The sequence below is a fragment of the Cetorhinus maximus genome, chromosome 15 (assembly GCF_964194155.1).
Source record: "Cetorhinus maximus chromosome 15, sCetMax3.hap1.1, whole genome shotgun sequence".
In the NCBI taxonomy this organism is placed as follows: Eukaryota; Metazoa; Chordata; class Chondrichthyes; order Lamniformes; family Cetorhinidae; genus Cetorhinus; species Cetorhinus maximus.
This window is the reverse complement of record NC_135893.1, coordinates 20,038,857-20,060,358: the sequence shown is the minus strand read 5'-3', so window position 1 is coordinate 20,060,358 and position 21,502 is coordinate 20,038,857. Positions and strand designations below refer to the sequence as shown.

General features: G+C 43.3%; 1 protein-coding gene across 1 annotated transcript in view; it reads left to right on the top strand.

Annotated features, from left to right (window-relative positions):
* The window catches only part of LOC144691113 (uncharacterized), a 67,077-nt gene that overhangs the window by 41,961 nt on the left and 3,614 nt on the right, over positions 1-21,502 (top strand). Inside the window, exons 11-19 of the mRNA XM_078559186.1 lie at positions 9,152-9,338; positions 9,553-9,730; positions 10,520-10,710; positions 13,374-13,582; positions 15,600-15,744; positions 16,438-16,690; positions 18,888-19,005; positions 20,144-20,288; positions 20,890-21,091. Coding sequence (XP_078415312.1) covers positions 9,152-9,338; positions 9,553-9,730; positions 10,520-10,710; positions 13,374-13,582; positions 15,600-15,744; positions 16,438-16,690; positions 18,888-19,005; positions 20,144-20,288; positions 20,890-21,091 — 1,628 coding nt within the window. The remainder of the gene's footprint in view (positions 1-9,151; positions 9,339-9,552; positions 9,731-10,519; positions 10,711-13,373; positions 13,583-15,599; positions 15,745-16,437; positions 16,691-18,887; positions 19,006-20,143; positions 20,289-20,889; positions 21,092-21,502) is intronic.

Sequence of the window (21,502 nt, the reverse complement as noted above, 5' to 3'; positions counted from 1 at the left end):
GTTCCTCAGAGAAGTGCAGTCAGAGCCAGGCTTGTGGCACCATGGGCAGATCTGCTGCATAGGAGGGGAGGAAGAAGAGGGGAAGAGCAGAAGTGATAGGGGATTTGTTAGTTAGGGGAACAGACGGGCGTTTCTGTGGCTGTAGACATAACTCCAGGATGGTATGTTGCCTTCCTGGTGCCAGGGTCAAGAATATCATGGAGCGGCTGCAGGACATTCTTCAGGGGGAGGGCGATCACCCAGAGATTGTGATCCACGTTGGTATCAATGACTTAGGTAGAAAAAAGGATGAGGCCCTGAAAGCAGAATTCAGGGATCTAGGAAGGAGATTTGAAAAGCAGGACCACTAAAGCAGTAATCTCATGATTACTCCCGCTCTCACCTGCTAGTGAGTATAGGAATAGGAGAATTAAGCGATTGAACAAGTGGCTGGAAAGCTGCTGTAGGAGGGAGGGCATCAGATTTCTGAGGAATTGGGACCAGTTCTGGGGAAGGTGGGACCCATACAAGCTGGATGGTCTACACCTGAACAGGACTGGGATGAATATCCTCGCAGGGAGATTTGCCAGTGCTGTTGGGGGCCGTTTAAACTAGATTGGCAGGGGGTTGAGAAGCTGAGGGCAAATTCAGAGCAAGGAACAGGAGATGGGGAATTAGTGAGTGACTCTGAAAGACAGAAGCAGCACAAGTTAAAAAGTGTACAGCACAGGAATTTGGCAGCATTCAAAGGTGTGCATGTAAATGCAAGGAGTATAGTAAATAAAGTTGATGAGCTGAGGGCACAGATAGATACATGGCAGCATGATATCATTGCTATAATGGAAACTTGGCTTAAAGAGGGGCAAAAATGGCAGATCAACATCCCTGGATTTAGAGGTTTTAGGCAGGATAGAGAGGGGAACTAAAAAAAAGTGGAGGTGTAGCATTATTGGTTAAGGAAACAATTACAGCTGTGAGAAGGGATGATATACTGAATGAAGCATCAAACAAGGCCATTTGGGTTGAACTTAGAAATAAAAAAGGGGCAGCCACATTGCAAGGAGTGTACTATAGACCCCCCAAATTGTGGAAGGGAGTTAGAAGAGCAAATATGTAGGCAAATTTCTGAGTGCAAAAACAATAGAGCAGTAATAATTGGAGACTTCAGCTACCCTAATATCAGTTGGAACACAAACAGTGTGAAAGGCACAGAGGGCACAAAATTCTTGAACTGCATTCAAGAGAACTTTTTCAGCCAGCACATAACAAGCCCAATGAGAGGGGGCGCAATTCTAGACTTGGTCTAAGGAAATGAAACTGGACAAGTGAATGAAGTAGCAGTGGGGGACCATTTTGAAGATAGTGACCATATTACAGTTTAATTTAGCATAATTATGGAAAAGGACAAAGGTAGAACAGGAGTAGAAGTTCTAAATTGGCGGAAGACAAATTTTACAAAACTGAGAGGTGAACTGGTGAAAGTGGACTGGATACAGAAGGGAAAACAGTGTCAAATCAGTGGGAGGTATTCAAAAGTGAGATTCTAGGGGCACAGCGTAGACATGTCCTCAAAAAAAAGGTGGTACTGCCAAATCTAGAGCCCTGGTTATCCAGAAGCATACAGTGTAAGATAAAACAGAGAAAGAGGGCTTATGACAGTCACAAAAAGCTTCATACTGTAGAAAACCCAGAGGAGCATATAAAGTACAGGGGTGAAGTAAAAAAAGGAAATATGGAAAGCAAAGGGAGGATGCGAAAAAATATTGGCAGGTAAAATCAAAGAAAACCCAAAGATGTTTTACCAGTACATTAAGAGCAAGAGGATAACTAAGGAAAGGGTAGGACCTGTCAGAAAGGAACATGGTAACTTATGCATTGATGCAGAAGATGTGGGCAGTGTTCTCAATGAGTACTTCGTCTCTGGCTTCACTAAGGAGAGGGATGTTGCAGACATTCTAGTTAAAGAGAAAGAGTGTGAAATATTACATACAATGAGCATAATGAGAGAGGAAGTAGTGGAGGGACTGGCATCCTTGAAGGTGGATAAATCTCTAGGGCTGAATGGATTGTCTCCCAGGTTGTTAAAAGAAGCTAGGGGGGAAATAGTGGATGCTCTGAGGATCATTTTCCAATCCTCAGTAGATACAGATGACGTATGAGATGATTGGAGGTCTGCGAACGTTGTACCAATATTTCAAAAGGGTACCAGGGATAGGCTAGAAAATTATAGGCTGGTCAGTCTGACTTCGGTGGTGGGATTCAATTGGAATTGATTCTGAGAGACTGGATAAACTGTCACTTAGGCACAGATTGATCAGAGATAGTCAGCATTGTTTTATTGGGGGATGATCGTGTCTTATTAACTTAGTTGAATTTTTAGAGGAAGTAACAAGGAGGATTGATGAGGGTAGTGTAGTGGAAGTTGTCTACATGGATTTTAATAAGACATTTGACAAGGTCCCACATGGCAGACTGGTCAGAAAAGTGATATCCCATGGGATACAGGGGAAGGTGACGAGTTGGATCCAAAATTGGCTCAGTGATAGGAAACAAAGGGTAATGGTTGGTAGATGTTTTTGCAAGTGGAAAGTGGTTTCAGGCGGCATTCCACAGGGCTCAATGTTGTGGCCTTTGCTGTTTGTTGTATATATTAATGATTTAAACTTATATGTGGGAGGCATGATTGGGAAATTTGCAGATGACACAAAAATTGGCTGTGTAGTTGATAGTGAAGAGGATAGCTTTTGTCTCCAGAATAATACCAATGGCTTGGTTGATTGGGCGGAAAAGTGGCAAATGGAATTCTATCCAGAGAAGTGTGAGGTATTGCATTTGGGGAGGGCAAACAAAGCTAGGGAATACTCAATAAATGGGAGGATATTGAGATGGGTAGGGGACATTCTACCTTGGAGTGCATGTCCACAGGTCTGTGAAAATGGCAAGACAGTTGGATAAGGTGGTAAAGAAAGCATATGGAATGCTTTCCTTTATTGGATGAGGTATTGAATACAAAAGCAGGGGTGTAATGCTGGAACTGTGTAAAATGCTGGTTAGTCCATAGCCAGAGTTTTGTGTACAGTTCTGCTCACCACATTACAGGAAGGACATAATTGCTCTGGAGACAGTACAAAGGAGATTCACAAGAGTGTTGCCAGGGATTGAAAATTGCAGCTGTGAGGAAAGATTGCATAGGCTAGGGTCATTAGCACAAAGGAGGCTGACGGGTGACCTAATTGAGGTATACAAAATTAGGAGGGGCCTAGATAGGGTAGACCCCTAACTGAGGGGTCAGTTACTAGGGGGCATAGATTTAAGGAGATTAGTAGAAGGATTAGAGAGAACATGAGGATAAACTTTTTCACCCAGAGGGTGGTGGATGTCTTGAATTTACTGCCTAAATTGGTGGTTGAGGCTGAAACACTCAACTCATTTAAAAGGTACCTGGATATGCACCTGAAGTGCTGTAACCTGCAAGGCTATGGACCAGGTGCTGGAAAGTGGGATTAAAAATGAGAGCTACTTTTTTCTCTTTTTATGGTTGGTGCAGACATGATGGCAGAATGGCTTCTTTCTGCGCCATAACTTTTCTGTGGTTCTAAGGTAGCCATTCAGCCCATTGCGCTTGTGCCAGCTCTTTATAATAGTATGTGTGTCAGCCATGGCTCATTTGGTAGCATTCTCACCTCTGGGAAAGTTACAGGTTCAAGCCCACTCCAAGACTTAAGCGCAAAAATCTAGGCTGGCACTCCAACATAGTATTAAAAGAGTGTTACACTGTCGGGGCTGCCATCTTTTGGATATACCTAGGCTCTATCTGCCCTCTCAGCTGAACGTACAAATATATGAATTAGGAGCAGGAGCAGGCCATTCAGCCCCTTGAGCCAGCTCTGCTGTTCAATAAGATCATGGCTGATCTGATTTAGCCCCAATACCCTTTGACTCCTTTCGTCAAGAATCTATCTACTTCTGCCTTAAAAATATTCAATGACTCTTCCTCTAACACTATCTGGGGAAGAGAGTTCCACAGACTTGTGACCCTCTGAGAGAAACAAATTCTCCTCATCCCTGTCTTAAATGGGAGGCCCCTTTATTTTTAAACTGTGTCCTTTAGTTCTGGTGTTTCCCACAAGGGGAAACACCCTTTCAGCATCCACTCTGTCAAGTCCCCTCAGGATCTTATATGTTTCAATAAGCTAACCTCTCATTCTCCTGAACTCCAGTTTTACAGGCCAAAACTGTCCAACCTTTCCTCATAAGTCAACCCTCTCATTCCAGGAATGAGTTGAGTGATCCTTCTCTGAAGTGCTTCTAATGCAATTATGTCCTTTTTTAAATAAGGAGACCAAAACTGTACATAGTACTCTCAATGTGGTCCCTTTACAACTGTAGCAAAACATCCCTACTTTTATATTCCATCCCTTTTGCAATAAACAACAACATTCCATTTGCCTTCCTAATCACTTGCTGTACATGCACACTAACTTTTTGTGATTCATGTACTAGGACACCTAGATCCCTCTGTACCTCAGAGTTCTGCAATCACTCTCTTTTTAGATAATATGCTGCTTTTCTATTCTTCCTGCCAAAATGGACAAGTTCATATCTTCTTACATTATATGCCATCTGCCAATTTTTTGCCTGATCACTTAACCTATTTATATCGCTTTGCAGACCCCTTGTGCCCTCTTGACAGCTTACTTTTCTACCTATCTTTGTGCCATCAGCAAATTTAGCAACTATACATTCAATTCCTTTATCCAAATCATTGATATAGATTGTAAATAGTTGAGGCCCCAGCACTGATCCATGTGGCACTCCACTCACTACGTTTTGCCGAGCTGAAAATGACTACTTTATGTCTACTCTCTTTTCCTGTTAGCTAACCAATCCTGTACTCATGCTAATATGTTACCCCCTATAACATGAGCTCTTATTTTGTGCAGTAAACTTTGATGTGGCACCATGTCAAATGCTTTCTGGAAATCTTAAGTATACCACATCCGCAGGTTCTCCTTTATCCACATTGCTTGTTACTTCCTCAAAGAACTCTAAATCATTCAAAAACGATTTCCCCCACAAAACTATGTTGACACTGCCTGATTGCATTGATTTTCTTAGTTCACAGCTATAACTTTCTTAATAATAGATTCCAGCATTTTCCCTATGATGGATGTTAAGCGAATGTTTCTTGCTTCTTGTCTCCCTCCTTTCTTAAATAGAGGAGTTATATTTGCTATTTCTCAATCCGATGGGCCCTTTCCAGAATTTAAGGAAGTTTGGAAAATCAAAACCAACGCATCTACTATCTCAATAGACACTTTTTAAGACCCCAGGATGAAACCCTTAAGGACCTGGGGAATTGTCAGCTCATAGTTCTAATAATTTTCTCAATACCTTTTCCCTGGTGATTGTAATTGTTGTAAGTTCTTCCTCCTCCTTTCACTTCTTGATTCACAATTATTTCTGGGATGTTATTTGTACCCTCTACAGTGAAGACAAATGCAAAATATCTGCTCAATTCATCCACCATTTCCTTATTTTCCATTATTAATTCCCATGACTCACTCTCTAGTGGACCAACGCTCACTTGAGTTCCTGTTTTCCTTTTTAAATACCTCTTACTGTCTGTTTTCATGTTTCTAGTCAGCTTTCTCTCGTATTCTAATTTCCCCACAATTATTATGCTTTTAGTCATTCTTTGCTGTTTGTCTATATTCTGTCTAACCTTCTGACCTGCTGCTAATCTTCATGGAATTGTATTCTTTTTCTTTCAACTTGACTTTAACTGCCCTAGTTAGCCACAGCTGGTGCATCCTTCCCCCAAAGTCTTTCTTTCTCACTGAAATGCATCTGCTCAGTGTTATGAAATATCTCCTTAAATGTCTGCATCTTTACTGACCTATTCCTTAACATAATTTCCAAGTTCACTTTAGCCAGCTCTATCTTCATACCCTCATAATTGCCTTTAAGTTTAAAACACTAGTCTTAGACCCACTCTTTTCTCCCTCAAATTGAATGCAAAATTCAATCATGTTATGATTGCTGCTACCTATGGGGCCTTTACTATTAATTAATCCTGTCTCATTGCACATTACCAGATCTAGAATAGCCTGCTCTCTGGTTGGCAGTAGAACATACTGTTCTAAGAAAGCATCCCGAAAACACTCAATGAACTAATCTTCCTGGCTACCCTTGCCAATCTGATTTGTCCAACCTTATGTAGATTAAAATCACCCATGATTATTGTTGTGCCTTTGTCACAAGCCTCCATTATTTCTTCCTGTATACCCTGTCCTACAGTGGGTTACTGTTAGGGGGCCTATAAACTACTCCCACAAGTGACTTCCTGCCCTTACTATTTCTTATCTCTATTCAAACAAATTCCAAATCTTGATCTTTAGAACTAAGGTCATCCCTCTCTAATGTTAATTAACAGAGCTACCTCTCCACCTTTTCCTAACTTCCTGTCATGTATCTTTGAATATTCAGGTCCCAACCATTGTCACCTTGCAGCCATACCTCTGTAAGGGCTATCAGATCATACATATTTATTTCTATTTGAGCTCTCAATTCACCAGTTTTGTTGTGAATACTATTTGCATTTAGATACAGAGCCTTTAGTTCTGTCCTTTTACTATTTTCCCATAACAAAAGTACTTCACTGACTTTATAGTGCTTTGGGACACCCTGAAACAAAGGGCAGCTTTTGCCGGTCGGTGAGCGGGGGCAGAGCCCGCTCGCTGATGCGTAAAATGATACGGGGTGACATTGGGCGTGTGTTCCGACGTCTCCCTGCGTCATTTAGATTTTCAGTTCGGTGGGTGCGCAGCCGAGTCGGCTGCACGCCCACCGACCTGTCAACGGCCTATTGAGGCCATTAAAAAAGTAATTGAAATGATTAATGGACCTGCCCATCCAACCTTAAGGTTGGCGGGTAGGCGAAGAGCTCAGGCGGCCTTCCGAAAAAGCATGAAACCTCATCCACGGGTGGGATGAGGTTTCATGAGGGATTTAAAATTTTCGGGATATTTTTAAATAAAAGTAATGGACATGTCCCAGCTCAAGTGACAGTGTCACATGAGGGGACATGTCAGGAAAATTTTTTCTAATCTTTAAAAAAATTTTATAACTTCAACTGATGTCCCTGAGGCGGCACTTTTCCTCAGGGAAATCTGTGCACTCTTTCATGCGCATGTGCGAAAGAGCGCACTCCTGGCTCAGGGACCCTCCCGTCCGCACAGGGAGCGCTCAGTGCTTCCGAGCGGACGTCATGCTGAGCGGGCCTTAATTGGCCTGCCCATGTAAAATGGCGGCATGTCCCCGACTTGGGCTGCCGATCAGGAACCTGCCCTCCCGTGCCTGCTCCCGCACAACCCCCCGCAGTGGGGGGAAAATGCTGCCCAAAGAGTCGGGATAAATGAGGAATTTTCAAGTTGGCAAGCTGTGACTTATGGTGTGCCGCAAGGATCAAGGCTGGGGCCTCAGCTAGTTACAACCTATATTAACAACCTAGACAAAGAGTAATGTATCTAAGTTTGCTGATGGTACAAAGGTAGGTGGGAATGTAAGCTGTGAGGAGGACACAAAGAGACTGCAAGGAGATATAGACAGGTTAAGTGAATGGGCAACAAGGTGGCAGCTGGAGTATAATGTGGCTAAGTGTGAGGTTATACATTTTTGTCGTAAGAATAGAAAAGCAAAATATTTTTTAAAGGCATGAAACTTGTAAGTGCTGATTTTCAGAGACTTGGGTGTATTTGTACAAGGAACACAAAACGTTAACTTGCTGGTACAACAAGCAGTTAGGAAGGCAAATGGCATGTTGGCTTTTATTGCAAGGCGATTAGAGTACAAGAATAAGTAAGTTTTGCTACAATTGAGACCACACTGGAGAACTATGAGCAGTTTTGTCCTCCCTGTCTAAGGAAGGATATATTTACCTTGGAGGCGATAAAGCAAGGTTCACTGGATTGGATCCGATAATGACAGTATTGTCCTATTATCAGAGGCTGAGTAAATTGGGCCTACACTTTCTGTAGTTTAGAAGAATGAGAGGTGATCTCATTGAAACATACAAGATTCTGAAGTGGCTTGACAGGGTAGACATTGAGAGGTTGTTGCCCCTGTCTGCAAAATCTAGAACACAGTCTGAGGATAAGGGGCTGATCATTTAGGACTGATAGGAGAAATCTCTTCACTCATATAGCTGTGAATAGTTGAAATTCTCAATCCCAGAGGGTTGTGGATCCTCCATCATTGAATATATTTAAGGCTGAGATAAACAGATTATTGATCATTCAGGGAATCAAAGAATATGGGAGCAGGTAGAAAAATGGTGTTGAGGCAGAAGATCAGCCATGGTTGTATGAATGGTGGAGCAGGCTTGAGGGGCTGTATGTTCTACTCCTGCTCCCATTTCTCATGTTCTTAGAAATACTGTTATTTCAATAACTATACAATTAATCTCACTCCCATGCTCTTTTCTCATAGCCCTGCAATTTTTTCCCTTTTAAGTATTTATCTAATTCCATTATGGAAGTTATTATTGAATCTGATTTTACCACCCTTCGGATAGCGCATTCTAGATCATAACCAGCTCATAACTATTCCCCTCAGCGGTGTACCCATATACAGAAGCTTCAGAACCTGTCATTTGGGATGATTTGTGACTTGAGTTGTGTGGCCATGTGCAGGGCATGGGGTGATTGTGATTTGATCTATACTCAGTTGGAGGTGGGAGGAATTAGAGATTGAGCTGCAGGATATAAGACGCACAGCTTGCTGGAATAGCAGTGACCTGCATTGTTCATAATTGAATTGCTAGACTGGCCTTCAGCTGTATTGGTTGAATTTTGTTTTGCTCCCTGGAAGTTGGCACCGATTGTTTTTCAAAGAGCACTGTGGAAGAAACCAAACTTCCTACAGTGGAGAGCAGAGGGAGGCTTTCCCTCCCCCACCTTACCCCTGCACCACACCATCCCCTTCCTGCCCACACCACACCCTCCCTCTCCTCTTTTCACCTCCTGTCTACCCTTTCTTCCCTCCCTTCCACTTTCACCTCCTCCTTCCAACCCCAACCCCCTAACCCCTGATGTGGTCAAAACAAGGGAGCTGATCTCACACAAATGTAAATTCAGGACTTTTTTTTTTTCATCCAAACTGTCTCTTTTAGCCCTTGGCTGTTGGAGTCGTGGGGAGGATGATGAGTTTATCCAGGATGGAGTAAGTGAGACCTGTGTCCAAGGGGAGAATGTCCATGTATCACGGCGAGTGCCCCAATCACTGGATGGTCCTGACCAGACACTGCAGCCAGCATTCCAGGACTGGAGAAAGGAGACTCTCAAACTGCACATGACTAGGTATGATCTGGGGTGCTGGGGTCGGGAGTGGGTGAGGGTAGTGACTGGGGTTGTGGTTGCTTGTGGGGGCACTTTAATTTGGACATGGAGGGAGAGCAGGTGAGTTTAAGGATGTTGTTGAGGCTAAGTTTGGGAGTCCAGTCCCCATAGAACATGTTTGTTTCCAGGCATTTCTGTGCATATTATGGCACCAAATTGATGACCTTGTATCCAGTGAGTTTTGCAGGATCCCGACATGGAACCAATTGCAGGATGGTCCGCAACTCTGGCCTGAAGAATCCTTCCAACCACATCTGCAGGGATTCAGCAAACACCTGCTTCAGCAGGACTGCACAGTCACATTATTGGGCGCAGAGGAATCGTCTGACACTAACTGCAGCTCCTCTAAACAGGTAGATCGAATATGCAGGCCTGAGACTTCTAGTTATGATATTTTCTTAACAGATTGAGCAAGTAACATCCAGGCAGCAAAGTTTGAGGCTAGGAAACTATCACCTCCTACACATTCTGAAAATTTTGGTGTTTTTGTGAACAGTTGAAATATTAGTTATCCTGGTGGTCCGGAGATTCCAGAAATAAAGCGGGCATCTAAATATCCAATGTGGCAGGCATATCTATCCCATGCTGTCTATGTGTTGTCTGCCATATTGGATCCGGCTCCTTCGTCGGCATCCAGGGCATGTGGTGCATGTATCTAAGTGGATATTTAAATACAGAGCCTACACTGGTTGGAGTAATCTTTTGTGATACTGAGCTGTCCAGTGCCTGACTCTCTGTGTGATAAATGTGTCCAGAAACTCGTAGTGCTGACAGGGAGGCTCTTCCAGCAGTGCTGCTAAAATGGCTAATCCGCTGCCCTCACCCCACTTGGCCCGTTGCCACCGTGCCGTGTCTGTGAAAGAGCTCTCCCATTAGTCCCATTCCCTGACCTTTTTGCAATTCCTTTTACATTTTTTTCTTTCCTAAAGGCAACTCCTTAATCAGATTGTAGCACACTCTAAATCCTGCTATATCTGATATACTGCTCTGTGCAATGAAGGGAGGTTAGTTTTCTTATGTGTACCTTTTTCAAGGTTGAAACCTTTCATTGATGTTCAGTTTTGCATCCTGCCGGGGTACCTGTAAAATAAAATGAAAATCCAAACACAAGGGTGTAACTGATTATTTGTGATATTTTGTAGGGAATTGTACTGCGACAACAAAGGTTACATGAAACAAAACAAGTGAACAGAGCTGACCTGGAGAGAGCAGGAAAGTGGCTTTGGCGCAAAGTGGAGAAACACCTGGTTGAACAGCATCTGGCACTCTGGGCTGCCCGATTACGGCAGGTGCGCCGAGTGGAGCGGTTTTGCCAGCGGTCCCTGCTTTCACGGTACACGAGTGTTAGTTCTGATGTTCTGCTATCTCTGGCTACCTGCTTCTTTCTTGTTGGTATTCATTTTGTTTTCTCTTCCCCCCCCCCACCATCTCTCCTGAAGAGACTCTCACTGTTCGCAAGCACCAGCTGTTTTCCAACACTCAAATGTTCACCCTTTGTGTGAACCTAGATAGTGATTGTTGGGAAACAATTCAACCACAACATGTATCACAGTCGAGTCTAATTCTTTCCATGCACGAATGACAGCTGCTAGACAATAATCAGAAGGGAGAATCTTGCCTGATATTCTATTTTCCTTCTCTTCCTACTGCCAGCCAAGGGGAAATGAGGCCAATCATAGTGTCCCATTGCTGCTACACCTGAAATCAGCTAATGACACAGACCATGGATGGAGCCAGGGGGCTGGCTTGGGTCCACACCATGCACTGTCTACCCATGGAGATATAGGATGCTATTTGTTTTATCACTTTTCTCCTTATGGTGTTTGGTGCCATCAGGCATAGTGGGAGAGCCTAGCCAGGGATTGCAGACAATTCCTGCTTCACCAGGTTCAGTGGACCCACAGCCTCCAGCTTCCCATTCATCCATGTTCCACGCAGGGATCCACCTGGACAGCTGATTTTAACCCTTGCTTAGTGTCAATAGTCTTGAAACAACAAGTTGAATAAAAAGTTGAAACTGCGAAGCTTGGGAATAGGGAAACAATACAAAAATTGATAGAAATGAGCAATCGTAACTTTTCTCCGAGCCAGCCTTCCTTTAACTCTCTGAAGTCTACATCTCATCCAGTGCCACAGCCCATGTTCTCATCTGCAGTGCTGTCATAGGATCATAAGAAATAGGAGCACAAGTAGGCTATTTGTTCCTCGAGCCTGCTCTGCCATTTAATAAGATCATGGCTGATCTGATTGTGGCCTTAACTCCATTTTCCTGCCTGCCTCCCGTTACCTTTGACTTCCTTGTAGATCAAATAAATGTCTAACTCAGCCTTGAGTATATTCAATACCATGTGCCCTTCCCTCTTTGCAAGCCCCGCTCACTCCATGTACCAACAACTGCAGCAATTCACCAAGGCTCCTTTGATAGCACCTTCCAAACCCGTGACCTCTACCACCTCGAAGGACAAGGGCAGCAGATGCAAGGGAACACCCCCACCTGCAAGTTCCCCTCCAAGCCACGTACTATCCTGACTCGGAACTATATCACTATTCCTTCACTGTCGCTGGATCAAAATCCTGGAACTCCCTTCCGAACAGCCCTGTGAGTATATCTACAGCACATGGACTGCAGTGATTCAAGAAGGCAGCTCACCATCATCTTCTCAAGGGCAATTAAGGATGGGCCATAAATCATGGCCTAGCCAGCGATGCCCACATCCCATGAGCAAATAAAAAAAAACTTCAAAATTCTTATACTTGCTTTTAAACTCCCCTATTGCCTCACTCTGCATTTTCTTGTGATCTTTCCTCTCTTACACACCCTTCACTCTTCTAACACAGCCCATACTTCCTTCATTCCAGTATGGAAGGCTGCTGATTCACTGAATATGATACCAACCTTTAAAATTCCTGGCCAGTTCCTCTGTGTTAGCCATGGCTCAATGGGTGACACAGGGGAACTCAATGGGTGGCTCAGAGGCTTGTGGGTTCAAGTCCTACTCCAGAGATCTGAGGTCAATAATGTAGGATGACACTCCAGCAGTGTACAGAAGGAGCATTGCATAGTTGGAGGTGCTATCTTTCTTAAGTGACATTAAACTGAGGTCCCATCTGCTCTCTCAGGTGGATATGAAAGATCCGATGTTACTTGAGGAGCCAAGTTCTCCCTGGTGACCTAACCATATTTATACCTCAATCAGTGTCACAAAAACAGGCTAGCTAGTCATTATCACATTGCTGTTTGTGGGAGTTGATGTGGACAAATTGGCTGCTGTAGTTACTAAATTACAATAGTGACTACATTTCAAAAGTATTTTACTGTGTGTGAACTATTTGGGATATCCTGAGGACATGAAAGGTGCAATATAAGTGCAAGTTTATCTTTCGTTTCTGTCTCACTGTCTCTTTCCTTGCTTTCAAAGTTTTTTTTGGATATAAGGACAGGATGGGAAGAGAGAATCAGAGTGGGAGGTGACTGACGTGGAGGATAAACACTGGCATAGATCATTTGGGCTGAATGGTTCAATGTATTTCTGTGGAAGATGGTGAATGTGTGGTACACAAAGGATCAGAGAGCTATTTGCAGGAGGAATGATTGAGAAGTGGTGTAATAGTGTTTGAGATCAGTCCAGGTGGACTGCAGCAACTGTGCCAGTCATGTTTTTTTCCTGTGTTATAATTTTATCTTTAACATGATGCTCTTTAGGACATTTGCCTACAAGTGAGGAATGCTATGGAAATGCAGCTGTTGTTGTTGTTGATGACAATGTCATCATCAGGAATATAACATTAGGTTCTTAGATTTTAATTAACTCCTTAAACTATAGTTCAAGCATTGTGATCTGAACACAGCCGCAACGATTTTGTGCTGTTGTCATCAAGGAACAGAGCTATAGGAAAACAGGTTCAGGCACCAATACAGTTTCAGGTTCAATGTTGATAATTTGTATGTAGAGGATTACTGTGAATAAGAATCCGTGTGTAATTTTCTTTCTGCAGAGCGTTTCTGAGTTGGACCCAGTGGAGGCAGGGCCGTTGGAGATCCCGAGAGTTGGTTGAAAGGTTTTCTTTTGTCCGGCAGTGCAGAGTTGTGCTGACCCTTTGGAAAATGCGTTTACTACAAAAACTGGAAGCTGACAGAAGATGCAGAGAGACATTGTGTCGGCAAATTCAAAAAGCCATGTCCCAATGGCGCACATATACAAGCAGTGAGTGTCAGTATAGAAGATGCCAGGGTAGGACCAGTGTTTACACTTGAAAAGATGATGCATCAAAATTACTAGGGAGTCAAGTAGATCTTCAGTCACCTGCAGTGCACCTGGGCAGATGGTTGTCATCTGCAGTGTTAACCTGGCAGACCAGTTATCACATGCAGTGTCATCTGGTTAGACTGGTTGTCATCTGCAATATTGTTTGCGTAGATTGGTTATCACCTGGATATTACTGACTGATCCTCCAGAGTCATTTGAAATTCCAGTGACTGAAGTCTAAACTTTTTCAGATGGAAGTGATTCTTCTCTCCATTTTTTTCCTGAGAATGGGAAGCAATGAGTCTTATCTCTAACCCTCTGCTCGCCCACTCTGCACAGACCCACTGCTCACCCCTTCCTGTTGGCCAATTATTAGAGTTTTTTGAGGATGCAACTAGTCGGGTAGCTAAGGGATACTTGTAGTAGACCTGAATTCCTGAAAGGCATTTGCTAAGATGCCACACAAAAGACAAGGCAAGATAAGGACTCATGGAGTTGAGGATAGTATCTTAGCTTGGGTAGAGGATTGGCTAATGGATAGAAAGCAGAGAGTAGTCATAAATGGGGCTTTTTCAAGTTGGCAGGCAGTGAATAGTGGAGTGCTGCTGGGGCCTCAGCTATTTACAATCTATATTAGTGACTTAAATGAAGAGACAAAGTAATTAATCAAAGTTTGCTGATGATATCAAGCTAGATGAGAAACTAAGCTGTGGGGAGGACACATAGAGGCTGCAAAGAAATAGAGACAGGTTAAGTGACTGGGCAACAGGATGGCAGATGGAGTATAATGTAGAGAAGTATGAAGTTATTCACTTTGTTTCTAAGAATAGAAAAACAATGCTTTTTTAAAAGGTGTGAAACTTGAAAGTTTTGACGTTCAAAGAGATTTGGGTGTGCTTGTACAAGGAACCTAGAAAGTGAGTATGTAGATGCAGCAAGCAATTAGGAAGGCAAATGGCATGTTGGCCTTTATTGCAAGGGAATTGGAGTACAAGAATAAAGAAGTCTTGCTACAGTTGTACGGGGTTTTGTTGAGACCACATCTGGAATATTGTGTGCAGTTTTGGTCCCCACACTTAAGATATACTTGCATTGGAGGCAGTACAGTGAAGGTTCACTAGATTGGTTCCCGGGATGAGGGGGTTGTCCTATGATGAGAGGCTACGTAAATTGGGCTTACATTCTCTGTAGTTTAGAAGAATGAGAGGCAATCTCATTGAAACCTTCAAAATTCTGAATGGGCCTTGATAGGGTAGATGCTGAGAGATTGTTTCTGCCAGTTAGGGAGTCTAAAACATGAGGACACAGTCTCAGGATAAGGGGCCAATCCTTTTGGACTGAGATGAGGAGAAATTACTTCATTCAAAGGATTGTGAACCTTTGGAATTCTCTACCCCAGAGGGTTGTGGATGCTCCATCGTTGAAAACATTTAAGGCTGGGATAGGCAGATTTTTGGTCTCTCAGGGAATTAATGGATATGGGGAGCGGGCGGAAAAATGGAGTGGAAGCCCAAGCTCAGCCATGATCGTATTCAATGGTGGAGCAGGCTCGACGGGTCAAATGGTCTACTCCTGTTCCTATTTCTTGTGTTCAACCCTTCCACTGAGCATCTCCACACACCCTCTCTGTACCGAATCTCTGTTCAGCCCCTTCATTCAGACCACCCATGCAGACCCTCCACTCAGTCTTTGCTCACCCCATCCCCCAGACATTCCCACTGCCAGGCCCCCATTGTGGTTTGGCCTTGGTGCAGGATATTGCACTAATTTCCCACCCTGCAAAAGTCTGTGTTGATCCTCTGTATAAGATCTCACAAGTAAGCATCAGAGAAAATGAACTTATTGCCTTAAGTTATTAACGTTCCATGCATTGTCAGTGGCTTAATAAGTGATGGTTTTAATTATTTCATTGAAAATAATTTCCTGTTCACTATGTGAGTCATTCTTCTTCAGTACGTTGTGTTGCCTTCTCCAGAGATACGGCAACTCTACGACCTCCAGGCTAATTTCCATTATGTTAAGGCACAGAAGGTGAAGCTGTTGATCCTCAGCACCTGGCAGCAGAAAGCAGAGAGTCAGAGAAATATGAAGACAGTGGCAGATGGGATGGTGCAACGCAGGTTTGACATGATTATTACTGCAAGTATGTGCTGTTTGGATAAAATTAAAGATTCACTGAGCTTAATTCCAGTTACTCTTTATTTATACCAATTGGGAGCTAGGTTACCAGCCTATTGCCTGTTGGATGTCCCTGCTGTGGGCACTCTTTCAGTACCTGTAGAGCTGGAGCACACTGGCCAGGCCCCAGTCTGATGCTGCATTACATCCGCAGCAGATCTATTGTTGGACAGCTGCATTTTGGATGAATTATTTCCTGCACCAGAAATGGCATTAGATGATCAAGGAGATGCCAGTAGATCACCAGGAGTCAACAGTAGATCACTGGAGGTAGGGGGAGCATTTGTTGTGAGGTTTTTGTGTGCACAGACCTGTCCTGTTAATTGATGAAGACTCGAAGGGCAGAGGCCTGAAATGTAAAGTGATGCTTCACATTGATGTGGATGCAGCAACAAAGAGGCTTGAGCTGGAGAAAGACTCAGCCACTTCAGATTAAAGTTGTGCCCTGAGGCCCAGTTTAGTGAGTGACCCCTCTAGACCGAAGACTGTGCAAGAAGTTCTAGGCCTCCACGTATTTGCTATTCCATAACTTAATTCTTCTTGGAAAGGTGAAGTGTGTTGATGGTAACTCTAAATCTTTAGTTCCTAAGATGCATGTGAAATGTTACTGATTGATGTGATATTCCTTGGGGCAGGTATCTGCGGGCTTGGCACTTAGCCACCCTTCGGACAGAGGAGAGGCGGCAGAACCTGTGGGCATTCCAAACTGGACAGACCCGACGAGCGCTGTGGGGAATTTTTAGCTGGTGGAAGTATCGCTGTGAGCTCAGATGCTATTCAGAGTATCACAGACAGCTGCAAATAGCACAGAGAGCTGCCCATTGTTGGAGACAGAGGACGTTACTAGGCCAATCTATCAGACATCGACACACAGTCCTTACTCAAATAGTAGGTGAACCATCATTCTTTTGTATAAAGTAATTACAATTGAAGAACAGGAATTGGTGCTTTCCAAAGAGTACCTAGCTCCTGCTATGGGATAGTGCAGGAAGATGGAGTTGAGGTAGAAGATGAGCCGTGATATTGAATGGTGGAGCAGGTTGAAAGGGCCATATGATCTACTGCTCCTATTTCTTATGTTCTCGCCGTAGAGGTAGTTCAGGATGGTGCAGGGTTACAACAAATCAGCTCCATGGGGTGAACTTGCTCCTCCTGTTCTGTAATCCCAGTATTCAAGGCACAAATTGGACTTTCATAGGAACAGGATTTGGACATTTATTCATTGCATCTGCTCCATCTGTTTGAGAGCCAAACCAGCTCCAACTCTGATCCCATTCTAAACTCTTTCTGCAATCCTTTAACACCATCACTGTTCAGATAATGATCTCCCCTTTAAATACCTCAGTTGAATTTGCATTCTTAGCCTCTTAAGACGTTTGACATCCTCCCAGCCCTTTATATGAAGACATTTTTCTGTTCCACTTTTAATCAATTTATGCTGACTTACAAGATTTTGCCCTCTTGGTCCAACTTTACTGGAGAGAAAAGTCTGCATCTACCCTGTCAATTTGTATTATTTTAAAGACCTCAATCTGATCTCAATGCATCTTCCCAAAGATTGACCTGATGAATAATCACTGGACACCCTCCAAAGCCACAACATCCTGCACAAGTTGGAGCACCTAAAATTGAACACAAACTGCTTCCTTTCTCCCCCATTGTGGTGCATAATGTTGCACCAGAGGACCCTCCTCTTTACCCTCCTCTCCCCTACCTTCTACCCTCCTCTCCCCTCTCTGTGGATCAGGGAAGTGCCCCCAGTCCCATGCCTGTTATGGGTTCTGTCAGAAATGGTGTTCAGTGAAATGACACGTATGTTCTGGCAGTCGATGTTGCTCCATGTCCAACAGGTGCCACGTGTATGACTCCACTGCCACAATCAAAGGTTTCAGCAGTAGGCTGATTTTTAAAAAAAATGTTGTAACCGTTCCATATTTGTCTTACATTCTATCTCTTCCCCCCTCACACAAAACAAACTCTTTTTAGTTTTACTGTTTAAAATAAATTAAAGTCAGTGTTTACACAGGTTTCCCTGTTCAAGTGGTAAATATTGGTGTTGTTGAGTTACATAAGTCAGTGAACAGCTGCTATTTGCTGGTGAATTACGGCTTGAGCTTTAGACCAGGCTGTTGTGTAATTGCATTATTTACAGGCTACATGAGGGCAGCATTGGGAACTGGCCAACGAGGCTAGCACAACTTCACTACCATATTGAAAAGACCTGAGGAGAACAACTCTTTGTAAAACTTACACCAAATACATTAAATTGGAAGAAAAGGGAAAAAAGAGATTCTCACTAATTTTTCCTTCTCTCCTGAAGGCACTTACTCTTGCTGGATGCAGTTCCATGAGAAACAGTGGTCGGGATTTTCCAGTCCCACCATGGTGTGACCTGCATTGGGGGATGCGACGGGCCAACTAAAAGTCCATTGACTTTTGGCGGGACTGGAAGATCCCAGCAACAAGCAGTCATAGAGTCATAGAGGTCTACAGCATAGTAAAAGGCCCTTCGGCCCATCGAGTCTGTGCCAGTCAAACAAGTGCCTAACTATTCTAATCCCATTTTCCAGCAGTAGGCCCATAGCCTTGCATGCCATGGCATCAAGCTCGGGGCTCGGGGGGCCGGAAAATTGCAGCCAGTGTCTTCACCACCTCACCAAGTGATTATTCTCCACGTGTCAGTCTTGGGAGTGAAAAGCAGGAGGCTGTTTAACCTTGGGGATGATCTGACCAACCTTACTTTATAGCCACACATGTATTTTCTAGCAGTATTTAGCAATCGGGAATGGCTGATTTCCCCCTGTCAACCTAGGGTGGTATCAGATAAGGACAAGATCAGGCTCTGCTGTGATGTGCTCCACAGTCTCTTGAAACTCTTGGCTTAGCTTCAGGCATGTAGAGCATGACATACATTAAACCTCCACAAGTATCTGAGCTTCAGCAAAGCAGGAGACTGGGTCAGCAGCTGAGGCGTGAGCTTGCTGTCAAACAGTGAGGTTTGCTTCTGTTAGTCCTATTGCTATTATTTTGCACCACCTTCTTAGTTGAACACAGTGTTACTGTTTGAATGTGGATTTGTTAATAGTTCTTCAGAAGTTGGAAGGAGGCAGTCAGACTATCCCAGCTATCCCATCAGCTTGCTGGTAACATTGAAGAGAGGAGACTGAGGCTGCTGCTTAACGCCTGGGCCAACTTGGTGAAAGGTGAGAATGTCGGAAATCCTTTGTAAAATTACAGGCTGCTTTTGAGGCTGTCAGTCTAGGGTTATCGAAAGCTGCTCAGAAATGCAGTAAATTGCAGAGAAGTTGTGATGGTGGCTGTGTCCCCACACCCAGGGGAGGAAACTGAAACACAAAGCAATACAGTGAGGTTGTGTCATAGTGACATGTGAAATCCAGACTTGAGAATATTCCTGCCATCAGCAGTGCCAACACTCACATTTTCATTAACTGCTTATTGAGTTTGCACTATTGTTTCAGTGCACACTGTTATCTTTCTTGTGTACAGACACTGTCTATGTATGTTGCTCTCTCTTTCCTCACCCTATCCCAGTGAACCACACATAGTATGCATATTGTTTTAATGACCACCATTATCTGTGTATGTGTGTGTGTCTGTGAACCATAGATATCAAAAGGTAGATAAAATTTTAATGAAATCTCAAGTATTGCCCACTATCTATTGCCAACATGCTCTGGCCCCTGAAATATTTTCTCTAAGTTTTGATGAGCAAGAGTAAATTGAGAGCCAGCAGGGTTTTGTACAGTCTGAGTGCGCAGTGTGTGTCAACCTTGCTGATTGGTTGAAGTATTTTTGAAAAACATTTTTTAATGGTGGAAATAAATATTTTTTTAAAAATTCAGTTGTCTTCAATTCTCTACCTATCCAGGTTTTGTAGTGTTGCAGCTCTACTAAATATCATCCACGTGTATTACCATGGTTCCCATACTTTCACACCACCATCTGCAAGTTCCCCTCCAAGTCACACACCATCCTGACTTGGAACTGTATCACTGTTACTGGATCACCTTCATTGTCACTGGGTCAAAATCCTGGAACTCGCTTCCTAACAGCACTGTGGGTGTTTCTACAACACATGGGCTGCAGTGGTTCAAAGAGGCTGCACACCACTCTCTTCTCAAGGGCAATTAGGGATGGGCAATCAATGCTGGCCTAGCCAGACACCCACATCCTATGAACGAATATAACAAAAACAACCTTATCCAGGCATGTTATACAAGAAAGGTGTCTGGGATTGTAGAACAGAACTGGCCCATTATTGTAATGTTCATCTTTAGCAGTTTGAAAGATGGACTAGACTCAAATTTATTGCCTTTTCAGAACGAAAAGATGTTGCTGTGCGGCTGAGGATGATGGTATCTGCAGCACAACAGCGAGTGATGCAGGCTGCGCTTCATCAGATGGTAGCATTATATTGGAAACAGAAAGAAGCCGACAGACTCTACCGTCTAACTTTACTCCGCAGGTAATGACTAGGCCACAATAATCCCTGTGCTCTCACACCATTTGTAGTAGTTTAAAGCAAATCCAGCTGCTGTTTGGTTTCCTATTTCTCTATCCCTTACCTTCCTCACTTCATCACTGCCAAGTACAGAGCAGAAATTTAAACACATCCCCAGTTGTAGTTCACAACACATAACATCACAAATCATTAGGATGAAACTTGTGTGTATAAGGGTTTTGAATATGTTTCTAAACTTTGCTTTGTTATTTATACACTGCATAGAAACTGGGTCTATTTGATCTCTTTTTACCTTATTTGATGCTGCTGTTTAAATTTTACAATTGAACTGTTGTTATCAGCACAACTTTTCACTACAGTTCTACTGTGGGCAGTGTGTATCACAAGACAGCAAGATAGAGCATTTTACTATAGTATCAACTAATGGGCTCTATTGAGACATAATTCAGCATTATAGAGATGCAACATTGCTGTACCTAATTTTTTACAGTAACCATTCACTGTTGCCTGTTTCAGCTCAGCTAAAATGGCATAAGTCAGGATTCAGCTATTTCTTGAATAAACTGCTAGGTTTGAATTAATTTCCTTTTTTGCCCATTCCTAGGTCCCTTCTCTCTTGGGTTGAATTTATGCATCAGCAAAAACAATGGGCATTGACTGTTTCTGCTCAAGTTTCAGTGCTGCGACTAAGCTCAGTATTTGTGATGTGGATAAATCAACTGACCATGCATCGTAAGCTGATTTTACTGCTACAAAGACGGAATGAGCGAATCCTACAGAAAGTACTGAGAACCTGGTACAGAGAGGTAGGTGAGGAGAGGCATCTGCTGACTCCCAGAATTTTATTACTTTGATGTTGCTTTTCTGTGATTTCATTCAAAATTTGTTGAAATTCAAGATGAGAACATTTGCTTAGAAACACTTGTTTCTTCTGTGGCCTGGTGGGAAAAGGCAGCACCTAGGATGGTACTGAGCCATTGAAGCCAGCAGATCCTAGGATGGGTGCCTGATCTGTGTTGAGTTAGCTGATCTCAATGCTCCCCAGCCACTGGAGGGCAGCTGGTATCAGTGAAATCCGAGCCCAGCAGTTAGCTTCTTCAGGAAGCAAAAATAAGATGGGTGAGGGAGCATTAAAGTGTCATCGGAGTTAGCAGTGTAATAATTTCTGATGGTGCTTATATTTAATGTCAATACAGAGAGAAGATTTGTGCCAGAAT